Genomic DNA, 16,959 nt, shown 5'->3' with positions numbered 1-16,959 from the left:
TATATCTGATATTATATAGTAGTTTAGGCCTAGTCTTGATTCTCTAATGTTACCAGACCGTTGTGTCCGTTATACTACTCGGCCTAAACGTTGGCGCCAAAATAATAACTCACTGACACCTACAGTACTTTATGTAATGTTCAGGGTCTATGTGGGTCTGTTCTTCTCTACAGTTGTTCCCGTGTTGCTTACAGATCTGCTCCCCCCTCGATAAGCAAACACCAGACTTGAATCACCCCCCGACAGAAACCTCATTACTGAGTGCCTTTGAATTCTGCATTACCCCTTCTAATTTTGTTTATAAGAGTGAGATTACTTCCACACTTTATTTTAAGCTGCTTTGGAAAGTTGATAGTTCTCAAGAGTCGAGAACCCAGTGATAACTGGCCGCAGTACACACATTTTTATTCCTGCGGTAAATACCTCGACCATTAAACATCAACACAGTCATCAAGATTAGCGTTTCGGGGGGCGACAGTGTAACAGCGCATTTGACTCACAGACCAACCGTCTCTTCCGAATTATTCCACTGATACTGACGCAGTCTTTTGTGCGCAATTATGTTCCCTGAAGATGCGTGACAAGTAGCACGTCAATGAATTAAATTATTGGCCCAGCCCAACAACTACTCGGTTGACATCTTGTTTTCTCCTCTCCACAGGTACAAACGGCTCTTCCCGTGATTGATGGTTGTTTTAATTTGGTGGATTTAAAAAACAAAAATTTACAATGTGATTTACAACTTGGGTGGTCTGACCAAATGACTGGATTGTCCTTTCCAGAACATGCAAAAAGCAGAAAAAGAGAAAAACAGACAGATAATGGAGAGACAAGATGGGGCAGAGGGAGTAACACACACACACCACTGGATACATGTACTTTACCACTTGCCTATGTGACCCAGTGTCAACACTGGTAGTGTCACTGCCACTGACTCCCACACCTCACATCCTCACACACACCGCCACCATCCGTATCAACCCTACTGTCCTACCATCAACCCACACACCAGAATGTGGGACCCCCAGTGAGAAATCCTCCTCCTCCTCCTCCTACAGACAGCCCAGGCCCAGCCCCAAACCTCTGGGGGTTGTGTAGCTGAGAGGAAGCCCAGCATCCTGGGGAGAAAGTAAACTACTGGGTCACAATCACACTGATGAGAAAGTCACAGAGTTCCTCAGAGATGAGAAATTAGTCATGGAAATAGTCATCCAAAGATCAAACTCATCCCAAATGGTTTTCTCCTATCATAAAGCAGAAGAAAGGCCCTTCCATCTCACAAGTTTATCCAATATTTTTCACAGTGTCATCACCAACCTTATAAAAACCTATTTGTAATGTGACGTGGTAGTAGTTTGCTCCTATCACCAGCGGGTAGAGGCCCATCATTGTACAAGGTACTATAATCTGTCCTCCACATGTTACTCTGCCCCAGCCCCCTTCCCCTCTTGCCCAGGATGGCAAGCTGCTCCTGGGCTGAGGCTGAAGCCTAGACCTGGGCCTGCTTCGGCCAAGGAGGCCAGAGTGGAGCAGGATGACCCAAAACTGGACACCAGCCCAGAGTGAGAATTTGACACCGCCAGCTCCTCAAACTTCTGGATGACCGCCCGTACAGACTGGAAGGGCACGTCTCTGCGCCAGCGACCCCCACCAGTAGACGCGGCGGACGCTCGGCTGAGGAAGATGTGGGGTGGAGGGGGTAGGCCACAGCGAAGCCTCAGCCTCAGCCTGCCCTGGCCCAGCCCCAGAGCGGGATGCACCCCAGTGTTGCTGAAGCGAGTGGGCAGTAAGGGCTCCCGACGGCTATCGTACACAGTGGAGAAGGACAAGCCCCGCCTTTCAAGCCACCAGCCGCAAGCATCGTCCAATGAGCTCACTCCTGTATGGAAAATAGGAAAGGAACTTATGTCTTTAAATATTGTGCGAATAAACATTGCAATGTCATTATGAAACGGGGTGGTCTTTAAGCCCAACTTTTTCTGCACTCAACAAAGCTACATAGTTGTTTTAGTCAGGCCAAACGAGGCAACATGTTGATTGGAGCAGGAACAAACTGTCCCCCTACAGTGTTTCCCCTATATGCATTTAGTACCGGCAGTGCGTGGCAGCCACTTGTACTTAAAAACAAAAAGTTGTTATATGTATTCCCCAGGAAGACCCCATGAAGACTGTAGTTGTTAGTTTACTCTGGTATAAAATTCGTAGTAAGAAAAACAATATACTATAGTAATTACTGTAGTATTTTTGCAGACTGTAAAATACTTGTGGAACCCTAATGGACAAAACATTTAAAGAGCAAATTCTCCATAACCTATACAGTAGGTAGGTAGAACTGAGGTCTGAATGGACAGTCAGCTTCTGCTCTTTTCTATGTAGGGAACACAATAATATTGGTGCCACCCATAAGAGAGAAACATGTCTCACTTATGGGTGGAACAAATTGGGATATAGGAGGGGAATGTGCTGGGTATATGCAAATTAAATACTGTAGTATATACTATAGTAATTACAGTAGTGTTTTTGCAAAGATTACTGTAGTATTTACTGGAGTGTTTGTGGTCTGTAGTATACTGTAGTATTTACAATAGTATACTACAACATTCTATAGTAAGTACTGTAGCATTTTATAGTAAACCGTAGTATTCTTTTCATGTGGGATAGGCATGAGTGAGCAATAATATGTGAAATATCAATGCTGTTCCCATCCCATGTTCGGTCGACAGTGCCAGTCATCCTGGTCAACAACCACTAATACGTATTTGGCCTGACTCTCTACAGTTAATGATGAAGCTGCATATTTCTGTCATATTTGATTCAAATCAACAGATTGTTTATGGCTTGTTGCTGGGCCAAATTATTAGAGTTTCTGTTGTTTACAGAGAGCAGATGTCAATATGCCTTGTAAGCCAAAATGAAATTGTTAAAAAAACGATTTAATTGTTAGTGGTTCGGCCAAGCGCTGGGAAATCCATGCTGAAATCCTGTTCACCACCGGGTGGCACCACAGAGCAGAGTTAAAGGACGTGAATGAACTTTATGTAGGACAGAGCCTGTGTCATGTATGCCCTAGGGACAATATTATGAGTGTGTGGGAGTATTTGCACAAGACTGCCTGTATGTATTTGTAGGCTACAACTGCCACATGATTATGTGTAAGAAATGTAGCCAATCTGTCAGTAGAAATATATCAGCATGCCAGAGGCTAAGAGTATTATTATCAAAGCAGTGATTTGTACTTGTTCTGCCACAACCATTAACTCATGGCCAGGTGGAGTAGAGTGCACATCCTCACCTATCCTATACAGAGTGCTGTTGCAGACATCCACCTCCCAGTAAAACTGACCCCTGACGATGACCACGTCCCCACACACCTGAGGGAGGAGCTGACGGGCAGACTCCTGGGATACTGAACCAGTGACCCTGTTGCTATGGTGATGAGAGGGTAGTGACGGAGGGCTTGGTCCGTGGAAGGTCACAGTGAGGGAGGAGGTGGAGGGATAGAGCAGCAACAGAGGGATCCAGGGTGAACGTCAGACCTGGGAAGGGAAAGATTAGGACAAAAGAGAAGGTGAAACCTGATTTATTCTAATCAGGGGCATTGTAATTAATAAGATGTGTATTTGTACTCTTCTTCTACACCAGTGAAGGATGCTGAGGGGAGGATGGCTCATAATAATGTCTGGAATGGAGTAAATGGAATGGTATCAACCACTTGGTTTTTATGTGTTTGATTTGATACCATTCTATCCATTATTATGAGCCATCCTTCCGTCAGCAGCCTCCACTGTTCTACACAGTATATCAATACATTCTTGGATAAAGTCTTGCATTGGACTCACTGACAGACTGTTCCATCTCTTCCTCTTGTAGTTCTATAGCACCATCCAGTGGTGAGCCTGTATCCATGCATACACAGAGAACAGAGTTAAAACAGCCCACAAAACAGTTGGCGCCCTTTAAAGCATGTAGGGATGTAAGCATGCCAGATTATCCTTGACCCATTTATTCCCATTTTCCCATGACGTTTACCAGTATTCAGAGGAACCAGAAACCCAACACTGAAGAAACAGAGTAACCACAACAACAATAACTATCTGGCATGTCTCCCAGTTTAAACCTGGAGCCTGCAGAATGTGTCTGACCTAGACTAACTGCCAAGCACAGGAGATTGGTGGCACTTTAATTGGGGAGGACGGGCTCGTGGTAATGGCTGGAGCGGAATGGTAGCAAATACATCAAACACATGGTTTCTATGTGGTTCACATGGTTTCTATGTGGTTCACATGGTTTCTATGTGGTTCACATGGTTTCTATGTGGTTCACATGGTTTCTATGTGGTTCACATGGTTTCTATGTGTTTCACATGGTTTCTATGTGGTTCACATGGTTTCTATGTGGTTCACATGGTTTCTATGTGGTTCACATGGTTTCTATGTGTTTGATGCCATTCCATTTGCTGTTCCACCCATTATTGTTAGCCGTCTTCCCCTCAACAGCCTCCACTGCTGCCAAGGTGCCATTTCACTCACCATATGCACCAGTGCTCTGGTCCTTGACATCCCCTGTGTCCCTGACGAATGGATTCCCCTGCAGGTGGGATTAGTGGGGTGGGAAATAATGGGAAGGTGAGTCAGGGAGGGTTCAGTCACTGGGTCACTTGGAGGGTGTGACCTATATTGATCCCAAGATTGAATAGGGCCATGGGACCAGAATGAGCATCCATAAGACTTGTGTGCCTCTCACTTGTCTAAAACAAAGATGTCTAACTATCCTACCTGAAAAGAAAATAAGCTTCCTCACCTGTGAGAAGGCCTTTCGTCCCTCCTTCCGTCTGTTCCCCAGCTCTACTGGCTGTCCACCCAGGGGTCAGGGTGGGGTCGGGAGGCAGGCAGCAGGTGGCAGAAGCCCACTCCCAGCATGGCAGCTCCACAGAGTGGCAACAGCAAGGGCACAAAACGGCACACATAGGGGGACTGATAGAGCGGTGGTGGGCAGAACGGGTGCCACCTTGGGAAGCATGGCACACCCCTTCCTCACTTAGTACACATCGCCCTGCCCCCTCCCCACCCCCGACACAGGGTATGGGTATGACCCTTTTATTCTCCCTTCTGTTCCTCCTCTTGTTCCTCCTCCTCACCCTGTCACTTGTCATTCTTTTGGAGTGTTCCGTCAAGACAGGATGGTGTCTTTCGCATTATTGACATTGACATATAGAGTTCAATGCATTTATAGCTCAAATTCATCCTATCACCCTTGTCATGCAATTATTTTTGAGTCTTCACCAAAACAAAAGGTCAGCATAGTCAACATGTACTGTTGACGATTCAAATAGTGAGGGGGCCATCCCTGAATCACGTATTTTCTATGGGCTGATGCAATGTAACATGTGCAGCCACAGTATCCTATTAACCATTATTCAGAGAGCCTTGGCCAACACAAAATATCCTCCTCAGAAACACACAATGAGGAGAGATCCCCACTGTACAGTCATCCTTTTCTAGCACATATCAAAGAGATTTTCTCAACAGATCACAACTCTGGTAAATGAAAGATCCTCTTCTTTGACAGACCAAAGATGTCCCCCACACAGATGGATGATACAGCAGGCTGCATTCACAGAGGGCTCCACTCGATGGAGGGTGAGACGTTAGACATATTCCTGTCCTTTTCTCCCACCTCGCTCTTCCATCTATCTCCATCTGCTGATGTTGAGCTTGCTGTGCTACGTAGGTTGGCAAGGCAGACAGAGGAAGAGAAAGGAAGTGAGAGAGATTGAGGGAAGCAGCCTTTTATTAGACACTGCTTGGCATTGCCATGGTTATGGCCTTACGCAAAGACACCAGTAAGGCTGGCCCACTGAGCACACACACTAGGTATTAATGGAATGGTCACACACACACACACACTAGGGATTAATGTAATGGTCACACACACACACACACTAGGGATTAATGTAATGGTCACACACACACACACACTAGGGATTAATGTAATGATCACACACAGACACTAATTTGTCATGCAAACATTTTCCCCTCTCTCCGTGTCTCCTGCTGTACTACGTGAATTATGTGAAAGGGTTTTTGCTACATGATGGGAATATAAAGATCTGCCACAGCTCCATCACCGTGGTTACACTGTCTGTCTCCATATGGGCTGGTGGGGCCATTGTTCCCTGGGCCACTCCACAACACCAGGGCCAGCTCAAAGTGGGCTTCTGGGGTGAAAGTGTGCAGGACGAAGGAGGGGTAGGAGGAGGATAGAATGGAGACAGGACGATAAAGAGGGAGCTCAGTTGGTAGAGCATGACGCTTGCAATGACAGGACAGTGGGTTTGATTCCTAGGACCACCGTAGGTAAAAATGTATGCACCCATTTGGATAAAAGAGACATTCATATATACACTGCTCAAAAAATTAAAAGGAACACTAAAATAACACATCCTAAATATGAATGAATTAAATATTCTTATTACATACTTTTTTCTTTACATAGTTGAATGTGCTGACAACAAAATCACACAAAAGTTTGATTTCCATTGATAATTTATCAACCCATGAAGGTCTGGATTTGGAGTCACACTCAAAAATCAAAGTGGAAAACCACACTATAGGCTGATCCAACTTTGATGTAATGTCCTTAAAACAAGTAAAAATTAGGTTCAGTAGTGTGTGTGGCCTCCACATGCCTGTATGACCTCCCTACAACACCTGGGCATGCTCCTGATGAGGTAGCGGATGGTCTCCTGAGGGATCAAATCAAATCAAATGGATTTATATAGCCCTTCGTGCATCAGCTGACATCTCAAAGTGCTGTACATGTGCAACGTGGTGTTGGTGGATGGAGCGAGACATGTTGTCCCAGATGTGCTCAATTGGATTCAGTTCTGGGGAACGGGGCGGGCCAGTCCATAGCATCAATGCCTTCCTCTTGCAGGAACTGCTAACACACTCCAGCCACATGAGGTCGAGCATTGTCCTGCATTAGGAGGAACCTAGGGCCAACCGCACCAGCATATGGTCTCACAAGGGGTCTGAGGATCTCATCTCGGTACCTAATGGCAGTCAGGCTACCTCTGGTGAGCACATGGAGGGCTGTGAGGCCCCCCCAAAGAAATGCCACCCCACACCATGACTGACCCACCGCCAAACCGGTCATGCTGGAGGATGTTGCAGGAAGCAGAATGTTCTCCACGGCGTCTCCAGACTGTCACATGCTCAGTGTGAACCTGCTTTCATCTGTGAAGAGCACAGGGCGCCAGTGGCGAATTTGCCAATCTTTGTGTTCTCTGGCAAATGCCAAACGTCCTGCACGGTGTTGGGCTGTAAAGCACAACCCCCATCTGTGGACGTCGGGCCTTCATACCACCCTCATGGAGTCAGTTTCTGACCGTTTGAGCAGACACATGTACATTTGTGGCCTGCAGGAGGTCATTTTGCAGGGCTCTGGCAGTGCTCCTCCTGCTTCTCCTTGCACAAAGGCAGAGGTAGCGGTCCTGCTGCTGGGTTGTCGCCCTCCTCCACGTCTCCTGATGTACTGGCCTGTCTCCTGGTAGCGCCTCCATGCTCTGGACACTACGCTGACAGACACAGCAAACCTTCTTGCCACAGCTCGCATTGATGTGCCATCCTGGATGAGCTGCACTGAGCCACTTGTGTGGGTTGTAGACTCAGTCTCATGCTACCACTAGAGTGAAAGCACCGCCAGCATTCAAAAGTGACCAAAACATCAGCCAGGAAGCATAGGAACTGAGAAGTGGTCTGTGGTCACCACCTGCAGAACCACTCCTTTATTGGGAGTGTCTAGCTAATTGCCTATAATTTCCACCTGTTGTCTATTCCATTTGCACAACAGCATGTGAAATTTGCTTCCTAAACGGACAGTTTGATTTCACAGAAGTGTGATTGACTTGGAGTTACATTGTGTTGTTTAAGTGTTCCCTTTATTTTTTTGAGCAATATATATATATATATATATATATATATAGAGCCGTCATACCGCTCAGGAAGGAGATGCGTTCTGTCTCCTAGAGATTAACGTACTGTGGTGCGAAAAGTGCAAATCATTCCCAGAACAACAGCAAAGGACCTTGTGAAGATGCTGGAGGAAACGGGAACAAAAGTATCTATATCCACAGTAAAACGAGTCCTATATCGACGTAACATGAGAGGCCGCTCAGCAAGGAACGAACCACTGCTCCAAAACCACCGTAAAAAAGGCCAGACTACAGTTTACAATTGCACATGGGGACAAAGATTGTACTTTTTGGAGAAATGTCCTCTGGTTTGATGAAACAAAAATAGAACTGTTTGGACATAACGACCATCCTTACGTTTGACGGAAAAAGGGGGAGGCTTGCAAGCCGAAGAACACTAGCATCATGTTGTGGAGGTGCTTTGCTGCAGGAGGGACTGGTGCACTTCACAAAATAGATGGCATGAGGTAGGACAATTATGTGGATATATTGAAGCAACATCTCAAGACATCAGTCAGGAAGTTAAAGCTTGGTCGCAAATGGGTCTTCCAAATGGACAATGACCCCAAGCATACTTCCAAAGTTGTGGCACAATGGCTTAAGGACAACAAAGTCATGGTATTGGTGTGGCCACCACAAAGCCCTGACCTCAATCCTATTGAAATTTGTGGGCAGAATTTAAAAAGTGTATGTGAACAAGGAGGCCTACAAACCTGACTCAGTTACACGAGCTCTGTCAGGAGGAATGGGCCAAAATTCACCCAACTTATTGTGGGAAGCTTATGGAATGCTACCCAAAACGTTTGACCAAAGTTAAACAATTTAAAGGCAGTGCTACCAACTACTAATTGAGTGTAAGTAAACTTCTAACCCACTGGGAATGTGATGAAAGAAATAGAAGCTGAAATAAATCATTCCCTCTACTGCAAATGTGGTCAGGGCAATAAATTGCAATGTCAGTACTGTGAGACGCCTAAGACAGCGCTACAGGGAGACAGGACGGACAGCTGATTGTCCTCGCAGTGGCAGACCACGTGTAACACCTGCACAGGATCGGTACACCTGAACATCACACCTGCGGGACAGGTACAGGATGGCAACAACAACTGCCCGAGTTACACCAGGAACGCACAATCCCTCCACCAGTGCTCAGACTGTCCGCAATAGGCTGAGAGAGGCTGGACTGAGGGCTTTTAGGCCTGTTGTAAGGCAGATCCTCACCAGACATCACCGGCAACAACGTCGCCTATGGGCACAAACCCACCGTCGCTGGACCAAACAGGACTGGCAGAAAGTGCTCTTCACTGACGAGTCGCGGGTTTGTCTCACCAGGGGTGATGGTCGGATTCGCGGAAATCGTCGAAGGAATGAGTGTTACACTGAGACCTGTACTCTGAAGCAGGATTGATTTGGAGGTGGCGAGTCCGTCATGGTCTGGGGCGGTGTGTCATCGGACTGAGCTTGTTGTCATTCCAGGCAATCTCAACGCTGTGAGTTACAGGGAAGATATCCTCCCCCCTTATGTGGTACCCTTTCCTGCAGGCTCTGCTGCTCCAGTCCATCATTCATTACTTTAAGACATGAAGGTCAGTCAATCTGGAAAATGTCAAGAAGTTTGAAAGTTTCTTCAAGTGTCATTGCAAAAACCACCATGCACTATGATGAAACTGGCTCTCATGAGGACCGCTACAAGAAAGGAAGACCCAGAGTTACCACTGCTGCAGAGGATAAGTTCATGAAAAAGTTACCAGCCTCAGAAATTGCAGCCCAAATAAATGCTTCACAGAGTTCAAGTGTCAGACACATCAACAGTTCAGAGGAGACTGCTTGAAATCAGGGCTTCATAGTCAAATTGCTGCAAAGAAACCACTACAAGCACATGCCAATAATAAACATTTCCGTTCCAACAGCTGTGTCTTTGTGAGATGCAGAGTAGGTAAACGGAGAAGGAGGTGTGATAGTGCTTTGCTGGTGACACTGTCAGTGATTTATTTAGAATTCAAGGCACACTTAACCAGCATAGCCACCAGAGCATTCTGCAGCAAATAGTCATCCCATCTGGTTTGCGCTTAGTGTGACTATCATTTGTTTTTCCAACAGGAAAATCACCCAAAACACACCTCCAGGAAGTGTAAGGGCTATTTGACCAAGGAGAGTTATGTATTGCTGCATAAGATGACATAGCTTCCACAATCATACGACCTCAACCCAATTGAGAAGGTTTGGGATGAGTTGGACCGCAGAGTGAAGGAAAAGCAGCCAACAATGCTCAGCATATGTGGGAACTCCTTCAAGACTGTTGGAAAAGCATTCCTCATGAAACTGGTTGAGAGAATGCCAAGAGTGTGTAAAGCTGTCACCAAGGCAAAGGGTGGCTACTTTGAAGAATATAACATATTTTGATTTGTTGAATACTTTTTTGGTTACTACATGATTCCATGTTTTATGTCATAGTTTTGATGTCTTCATTATTATTCTACAATGTAGGAAATAGTTTTTAAAAAATAAAGAAAAACCCTTGAATGAATGTGTCTCCAGACTGGTTATTATAGGAAGACTGCTGTGGCTGGGTGGCTTATCTCACCACTGAACTATTCCTAGTGCCTTTTACTTTAACCACCAAACACTGCTTTTTAATCTAATCTTGATATCAGCATAATTCACAGTGTGTGTGGCAGGAGTTGGAGTGGGGTGAATGAGAGTACATAGTGTTCACCAAACCAGCATGCAGTATGCACAATGTCCAAAGGCCATTTCTTAGCAAGCAAAATCCGGTGTTGTAGATTAGGCAATAGCCTCTATACATCCAGATACATTATCAATATTCTAGTGATTAGATTATCTATTGACTCATGAAAAGAAATGGAGGTTGCCTAGGACTACTCAAAGGGATAATGGCAATATAGGAAATAAGAGATTATGAACAGATAATCATATTATTTTATATTTTACTTTGAGCAAAAAAAAAAAAAAAAAGAAGAAACATACCGGTTTGTCTTGTTCCATTCAGATTTGTTTTCCCGTGCACGGATCTCATTTCATACTGCTTTTGAGAGAGTTGTACCGTTTATGTGCACACCGTTGACAGGAGGATGGCCAGCTGTCAAACATTAACGCCAGGGTAAATCAAATATGACGTTCAGTCCACATTTTTTGCGGTTGCCTAAAACGCATGTGAGTTGGATTCGATTAAATTGGTCATTTATTATTCCAACCTTCTACTTTCAAAAGAAATATTAATCAAAAGTTAGGCTAGGTTATCGTCACTCGCTCACTGGATATTATACGTTTTATGGGCATGTGAATCTACGGATTGCTATATTTCAGGAATCATAAACATTTCCGCACATTAGGTCCAATTGTTGGCACAACAAACAAAAAAACTCACCAAACAAAACAGGTTTCCAGAGGCACACGCCTAGGATAAACAGCTCAAGAAGGCAGACGCAAAGTGGGATTTGGTGACTATAAGTGACTTTAAACCTATATAACGGTGTCGCGAACTCCTATGATATCCCTCCTGGAATAAATGGAACACGGGGACGAGCACCATGGAAGAAAAGGCCTTGATTGAGGGGCGTCATGCGCACAGGAGCGGGCTATGGCTTTAAGCAGTGGGTATCCAAATGCGCATTGCAGTAGTGCGATCATCATACTATAGGAATACACATGCAATGTGAAATATTTATGTGTTTGTTTAATCGATCAGTTATCAGCGTGGTTTATTAGACCCCTCAAGTGATATTTTAGTAGAATAAGTATAGATTGATGAATAGTGATAATTTTACCCTTTCTGGCAATGTGATACACTAACATAAAATGTGACATACAAATGGGAACTCTGTGCATTATTCATTGATATGTGTTTCTTTAAGACTTTGTTGGGGGCCTAGACTTTACCAAACTTTACAATATGCATTGGGGCAGGTAACTCTCTCCTGGCACCCGTCAAACCCAGATTCATCCGTCAGACTGCCAGAAGGTGAAGCGAGATTCATCACAACAGAGAACGCGTTTCCACTGCTCCACAGTCCGATGGCGGAAAGCTTTACACCACTCCAGCCAACGCTTGGCATTGCGCATGGTGATCTAAGGCTTGTGTGCATCTACTCAGCCATGGAAACTCATTTCATGAAGCTCCCAACGAACAGTTATTGTGCTGACGTTGCTTCCAGAGGCACTTTGGAACTCGGAAGTGAGTGTTGCAACCGAGGACAGATGATTTTTACTTGCTGTGCCACTTCGCAGCTGAGCCGTTGTTGCTCCTTGACATTTCCACTTCACAACAACAACATTTACAGTTGACCGGGGTAGCTCTAGCAGGGCAGAAATGTGATGAACTGACTTGTTGGAAAGGTGGCATCCTATGATGGTGCCATGTTGAAAGTCACTGAGCTCTTCAGTAAAGTATCTTTTAAAATGTACCCCAATACATATTTTAGGAATGTGATTGATGCTCTTTTGTTTGTGCAAAACAATAGCCATTTTTAAGAAAAATATATGCATCACTTTAATTGTAAATATCCTATTCGTTATATCGTGATTTCGGGAGGTATTCAGACACCTTGACTTTTTCCACATTTTGTTATGTTACAACCTTATTCTAAAATTGATTAAATCCCCCCCCTCCAAATCTGCACACAATACCACATAATGACAAAGCAAAAACATTTTTTTATTTTATTTTGGCAAATGTCTTAAAAATGTTAAACTGAAATATCACATTTACATACATATTCAGAACCTTTACTCAGTACTTTGTTGAAGCACCTTTGGCAGTGATTACAGCTGGAGTCTTCTTGGGTATGATGCTACAAGCTTCGCACACCTGTATTTGGGGAGTTTCTCCCATTCTTCTCTGCAGATCCTCTCAAGCTCTGTCAGGTTGGATGGGGAGCTTCGCTGCACAGCTATTTTCGGGTTCGGGTTCAAGTCCGGGCTCTGGCTGGGCTACTCAAGGACATTCAGAGACTTGTCCCGAAGCCACTCCTGTGTTGTCTTGGCTGTGTGCTTCGGGTCATTGTCCTGTTGGAAGGTGGACCTTGGCCCCAGTCTGAGGTCCTGAGGGCTCTGGAGCAGGTTTTCATCAAAGATCTCTGTGTACTTTGCTCCGTTCATCTTTCCTTCAAACCTGACTAGTCTCCCAGTCCTTGCTGCTGAAAAACATCCCACAGCATGATGTTGCCACCACCATGCTTCACCGTAGGGAGGTGCCAGGTTTCCTCCAGATGTGACACCTGGCATCAGGCCAAATAGTTCAATCTTGGTTTCATCAGACCAGAGAATCTTGTTTTCTTGTTTCTCATGTTCTAAAAGTGTTTAGGTGCCTTTTGGCAAACTCCAAGCGGGCTGTCATGTGCCTTTAACTGAGTGGCTTCCCTCTGGCCACTCTACCATAAAGGCCTGATTGGTGAAATGCTGTAGAGATGGTTGTCCTTTGGGAAGTTTCTCCCATCTCCACAGACGAACTCTGGAACTCATTCAGAATGACCATCAGGTTCTCCCTGACCAAGGCCCTTCTCCCCCAATTGCTCAGTTTGATGGTTTGGCGGTCTTCGTTGTTCCAAACGTCTTCCATTTAAGAATGATGGAGGCCACTGTGTTCTTGGGCGCCTTCAATGCTGCAGAAATGTTTTGGTACCCTTCCCCAGATCTGTGCCCTGACACAATCCTGTCTCGGGGGCTCTATGGACAATTCCTTTGACCTCATGGCTTGGCTTTTGCTTTGACATGCACTGTCAACTGTGGGACATTATATAGACAGGTGGGTGCCTTTCCAAATCATGTCCAATCAATTGAATTGATTGGTGGACTCCAATAAAGTTGTAGAATCATCTCAAGGATGATCAATGGAAACAGGATGCACCTGATCTCAATTGCAAGTCTCATAGCAAAAGGTCTGAATACTCAGGTATTTCTGTTTTATTTTAATGCATTTGTTACAATTTCTTAACCTGTTTTTGCTTTGGCATTATGGGGTATTTTGTGTAGATTGATGAGAAAAAACAAAATGTTGAAAAGTAAAGAAGTCTGAATACTTTCCTAATGCAATGTAATTATTTTGGGCTGATTTTGTGGTATGGCCTATCGTTTTAAGATTTTACATTGAAATATGATGTTTAGACCAATAGAATTATAAACTTTCCACAAGGATATCAGAACATTTAACTTGGCATGCTTTTTATTATTGAGGAGAACTTATTGAAGCAAGAACGATTCGTTCAGTTCACCAGAGTGTTGGGTAATCGATGGACCGTAATAATAAAACACTCTTTTTTCTTAAGAAACAGTGTGAGACAACACTTGGCTTGGCTCTTGTGTTGAAGAAGTTGCCGAGAAGTGTCCAAAAAACACCCCATGTAATAGAGACATTAGGTGGAAACAGATTGTGTAAATGTGGTCAAATCTGCCTCTTTTAGAGCCACTGAACTGGTCTAGCAATATATGCTATCTTGATTGTAGTGTGGGACACATTCACCATTGTAATCCCAGCGTCTAAGTAATATCTGCTCTTCACTCCTTTAGGAATTCTGCTCCTGCTGTTGTGCGTGGTTTCTTTTGAGGTACCCAATGCCAAGACGAGACCAATCGACTTTGTGTGCAACGCACACGCCAGGAGAAACATGAACAACGTGAAGGACCTGGAGGTTTCCATGGTGAGAGACAGAAACTTGGCAATCACACAGAAATCCACACATTGTGTCTATCGTATCTGTTTTATGTACACTGAACAAAAATATAAATGCAACATGCAACAATTTCAAAGATTTGACTGAATTACAGTTGATATTTAAATGAATGAATTTGGTCCTTATGTATGGATTTCACCTTACTGGGAATACAGATATGCATCTGTTGGTCACAGATACTTCACCTTGTCGAAACGTTGGTGTTTATTTATCTGATCAATTACTGGGAGGTTATACATATGGAGTGTTCGACTCTCTTTGTTTTAATAGGTCACAGATACATTACCTTAAAAAAAATGGGGCTTACAATGGGCCTCAGGATCTCGTCACAGTATTTTTGTGCATTCAAATTGACATCGATAAAATGCAATCGTGTTCATTGTCCATAGCTTATGCCTGCCCAACCATAACCCCACGTCCACCATGGGACACTCTGTTCACAGCGTTGACATCAACAAAACCACAAGCCCACACGACACCATACACATGGTCTGTAGTTGTGAGTCCGGTTGGACTTACTGTCAAAAAACTTTGGAGGCGGCTTATGGTAGAGAAATTAACATTAAATTATCTGTCAATAGCTCTGGTGGACATTCTTGCAGTCAGCATTCCAATTGCATGCTCCCTAAAAATTGAGACATCTGTGGCCTTGTGTTGTGTGACAAAACTGCACATTTTAGTGACCTTTTATTGTCCCCAGTACAAGGTGCACCTGCATAATGATCATGCTGTTTAATCAGCTTCTTGATATGCCACACCTGTCAGGTGGGTGTATTATCTTGGTGGAGAAATGCTCACTCAAAAATGCTCACTCAAATTTGAAACAAGCTTTTTGTGAGTATGGAGGATTTCTGGGATATTTTATTTCAGCTCATGAAACATGGAACCAACACTTTACTTCACATTATATTTTTGTAAATATGTTTCTTTAATCCATCCAGGTTGACTGTAGTGGTTCAGACCAACTCCCCTCCTCCCTTCAGATACCCTGTGTCAGGATTCTAAAGGTATCCTGGGATCACAAATCTGTAAGCGTTTCTCTCTATAACACTTACATCTACAGTATAACGCTCTATAACACATAAAGTCAAAGTTGCAATTTGTGTGTGTGTGTGTGTGTGTGTGTGTGTGTGTGTGTGTGTGTGTGTGTGTGTGTGTGTGTGTGTGTGTGTGTGTGTGTGTGTGTGTGTGTGTGTGTGTGTGTGTGTGTGTGTCCTTAGCTACAGCAGAAGCGTGCTGAGGTGAGAGGGGCTCTGGAAGTGTTGTTGGAAGGTGTAGGGAGGGTGAGGAAAGAGACCAAACTCAGCTGTCAGTCATCTTTGCTGGAGAGACTTGAGCATGGAATCACAAACTACCTGCACATAGTCACCAAACTGGACATCAAGGTGAGACGACACACGCATGCACACACCCACTTTAATTCTTTCCAGACCTCTCTTTCTCTCTTCCTCTCTTCCCACACAAACACTTGACTGTGTGTCTATTGGTCCACAGGGTGACTTGACAGAGCCAGAGCCAGGCTGTCCCAGCCAGCAGAGCCGGAGTCTGACCCAGGTGCTGCAGCTGTACGGCAGGCTGCTCCGGGGGAAGCTGGAGTGGCTCTCCCTGGACCTCAGAGACAGCTGTCTGGACCAGAGATGATAACCTGGGATTTCTTTTATCCCTCTCCAGTATTATCAACGCTGAACTGGATGAGGTAGAATTCCCTAGTAGAGGCTGTCTGTACTACATGGCAGTGTTTTGCTGCCACCTGTATTTATTAATGGAGTTACATTACCCTCTTCTGGTCATATACAGTATGACATGGTGTTGTACCTGTTGCGGAGTACTTGGGATCTGAGTAGGCTACAAATCGCTACTATCAAAAGCAGGCACTATCAGAGAGAGAAAGGCCAAGACCAAAGAGACTGGACCAATGCTCTTATTAGATAAGACAATTCTAAAGACTTTTGCCCTGACTTTAAAGTGCCTCTGTGCCAAATTGGAAGAAGACGTGCTATATTATTTTCTCAAATGGGAATATCAACAGAGTAAAGGTATCCTAACATGCACAGGATTTTCACAGCCATGTCAGGAGGGAAAGAAACATCCACGGTGGAAGTATAGTTGGTTAAAATGGATTACTGCACTGGTTGGAAGAATGGAAGAGGAATGTAAATCAAAGGCATACTTTCGAAGAATGACTATTTTGGAAAAAGTTGAGCCAGATGACAATGAAAATGTCAAGAGGGAGAAAGAGTTTGTTGAATTCTATATTTAGCCTCTCTGTGTATATGATTGATATTAAAGTGTCCC

General features: G+C 44.4%; 1 protein-coding gene across 1 annotated transcript; it reads left to right on the top strand.

Annotated features, from left to right (window-relative positions):
- Positions 1 to 10,811: 10,811 nt before the first annotated feature.
- Positions 10,812 to 16,959, top strand: LOC124004731 (thrombopoietin-like). The gene is made up of 5 exons (XM_046313457.1): positions 10,812 to 11,589; positions 14,501 to 14,631; positions 15,606 to 15,692; positions 15,885 to 16,049; positions 16,159 to 16,959. Exons 1-5 carry the CDS (start codon positions 11,577 to 11,579, stop codon positions 16,303 to 16,305), a joined length of 543 nt encoding a protein of 180 aa, XP_046169413.1. The 5' UTR covers positions 10,812 to 11,576; the 3' UTR covers positions 16,306 to 16,959.

This window comes from Oncorhynchus gorbuscha, linkage group LG19 (genome assembly GCF_021184085.1).
Source record: "Oncorhynchus gorbuscha isolate QuinsamMale2020 ecotype Even-year linkage group LG19, OgorEven_v1.0, whole genome shotgun sequence".
Classification (NCBI taxonomy): Eukaryota; Metazoa; Chordata; class Actinopteri; order Salmoniformes; family Salmonidae; genus Oncorhynchus; species Oncorhynchus gorbuscha.
Note: the sequence above shows the minus strand (reverse complement) of the source record. Positions and strands in the feature narration are given on the sequence as shown.

Bases quoted from the DNA above. Each gene is read 5' to 3' on its own strand.
- LOC124004731 (XM_046313457.1), top strand. The intron at 14,632-15,605 runs GTGAGAGACAGA...TAATCCATCCAG, and splicing joins AGGACCTGGAGGTTTCCATG to GTTGACTGTAGTGGTTCAGA. The intron at 16,050-16,158 runs GTGAGACGACAC...ATTGGTCCACAG, and splicing joins TCACCAAACTGGACATCAAG to GGTGACTTGACAGAGCCAGA.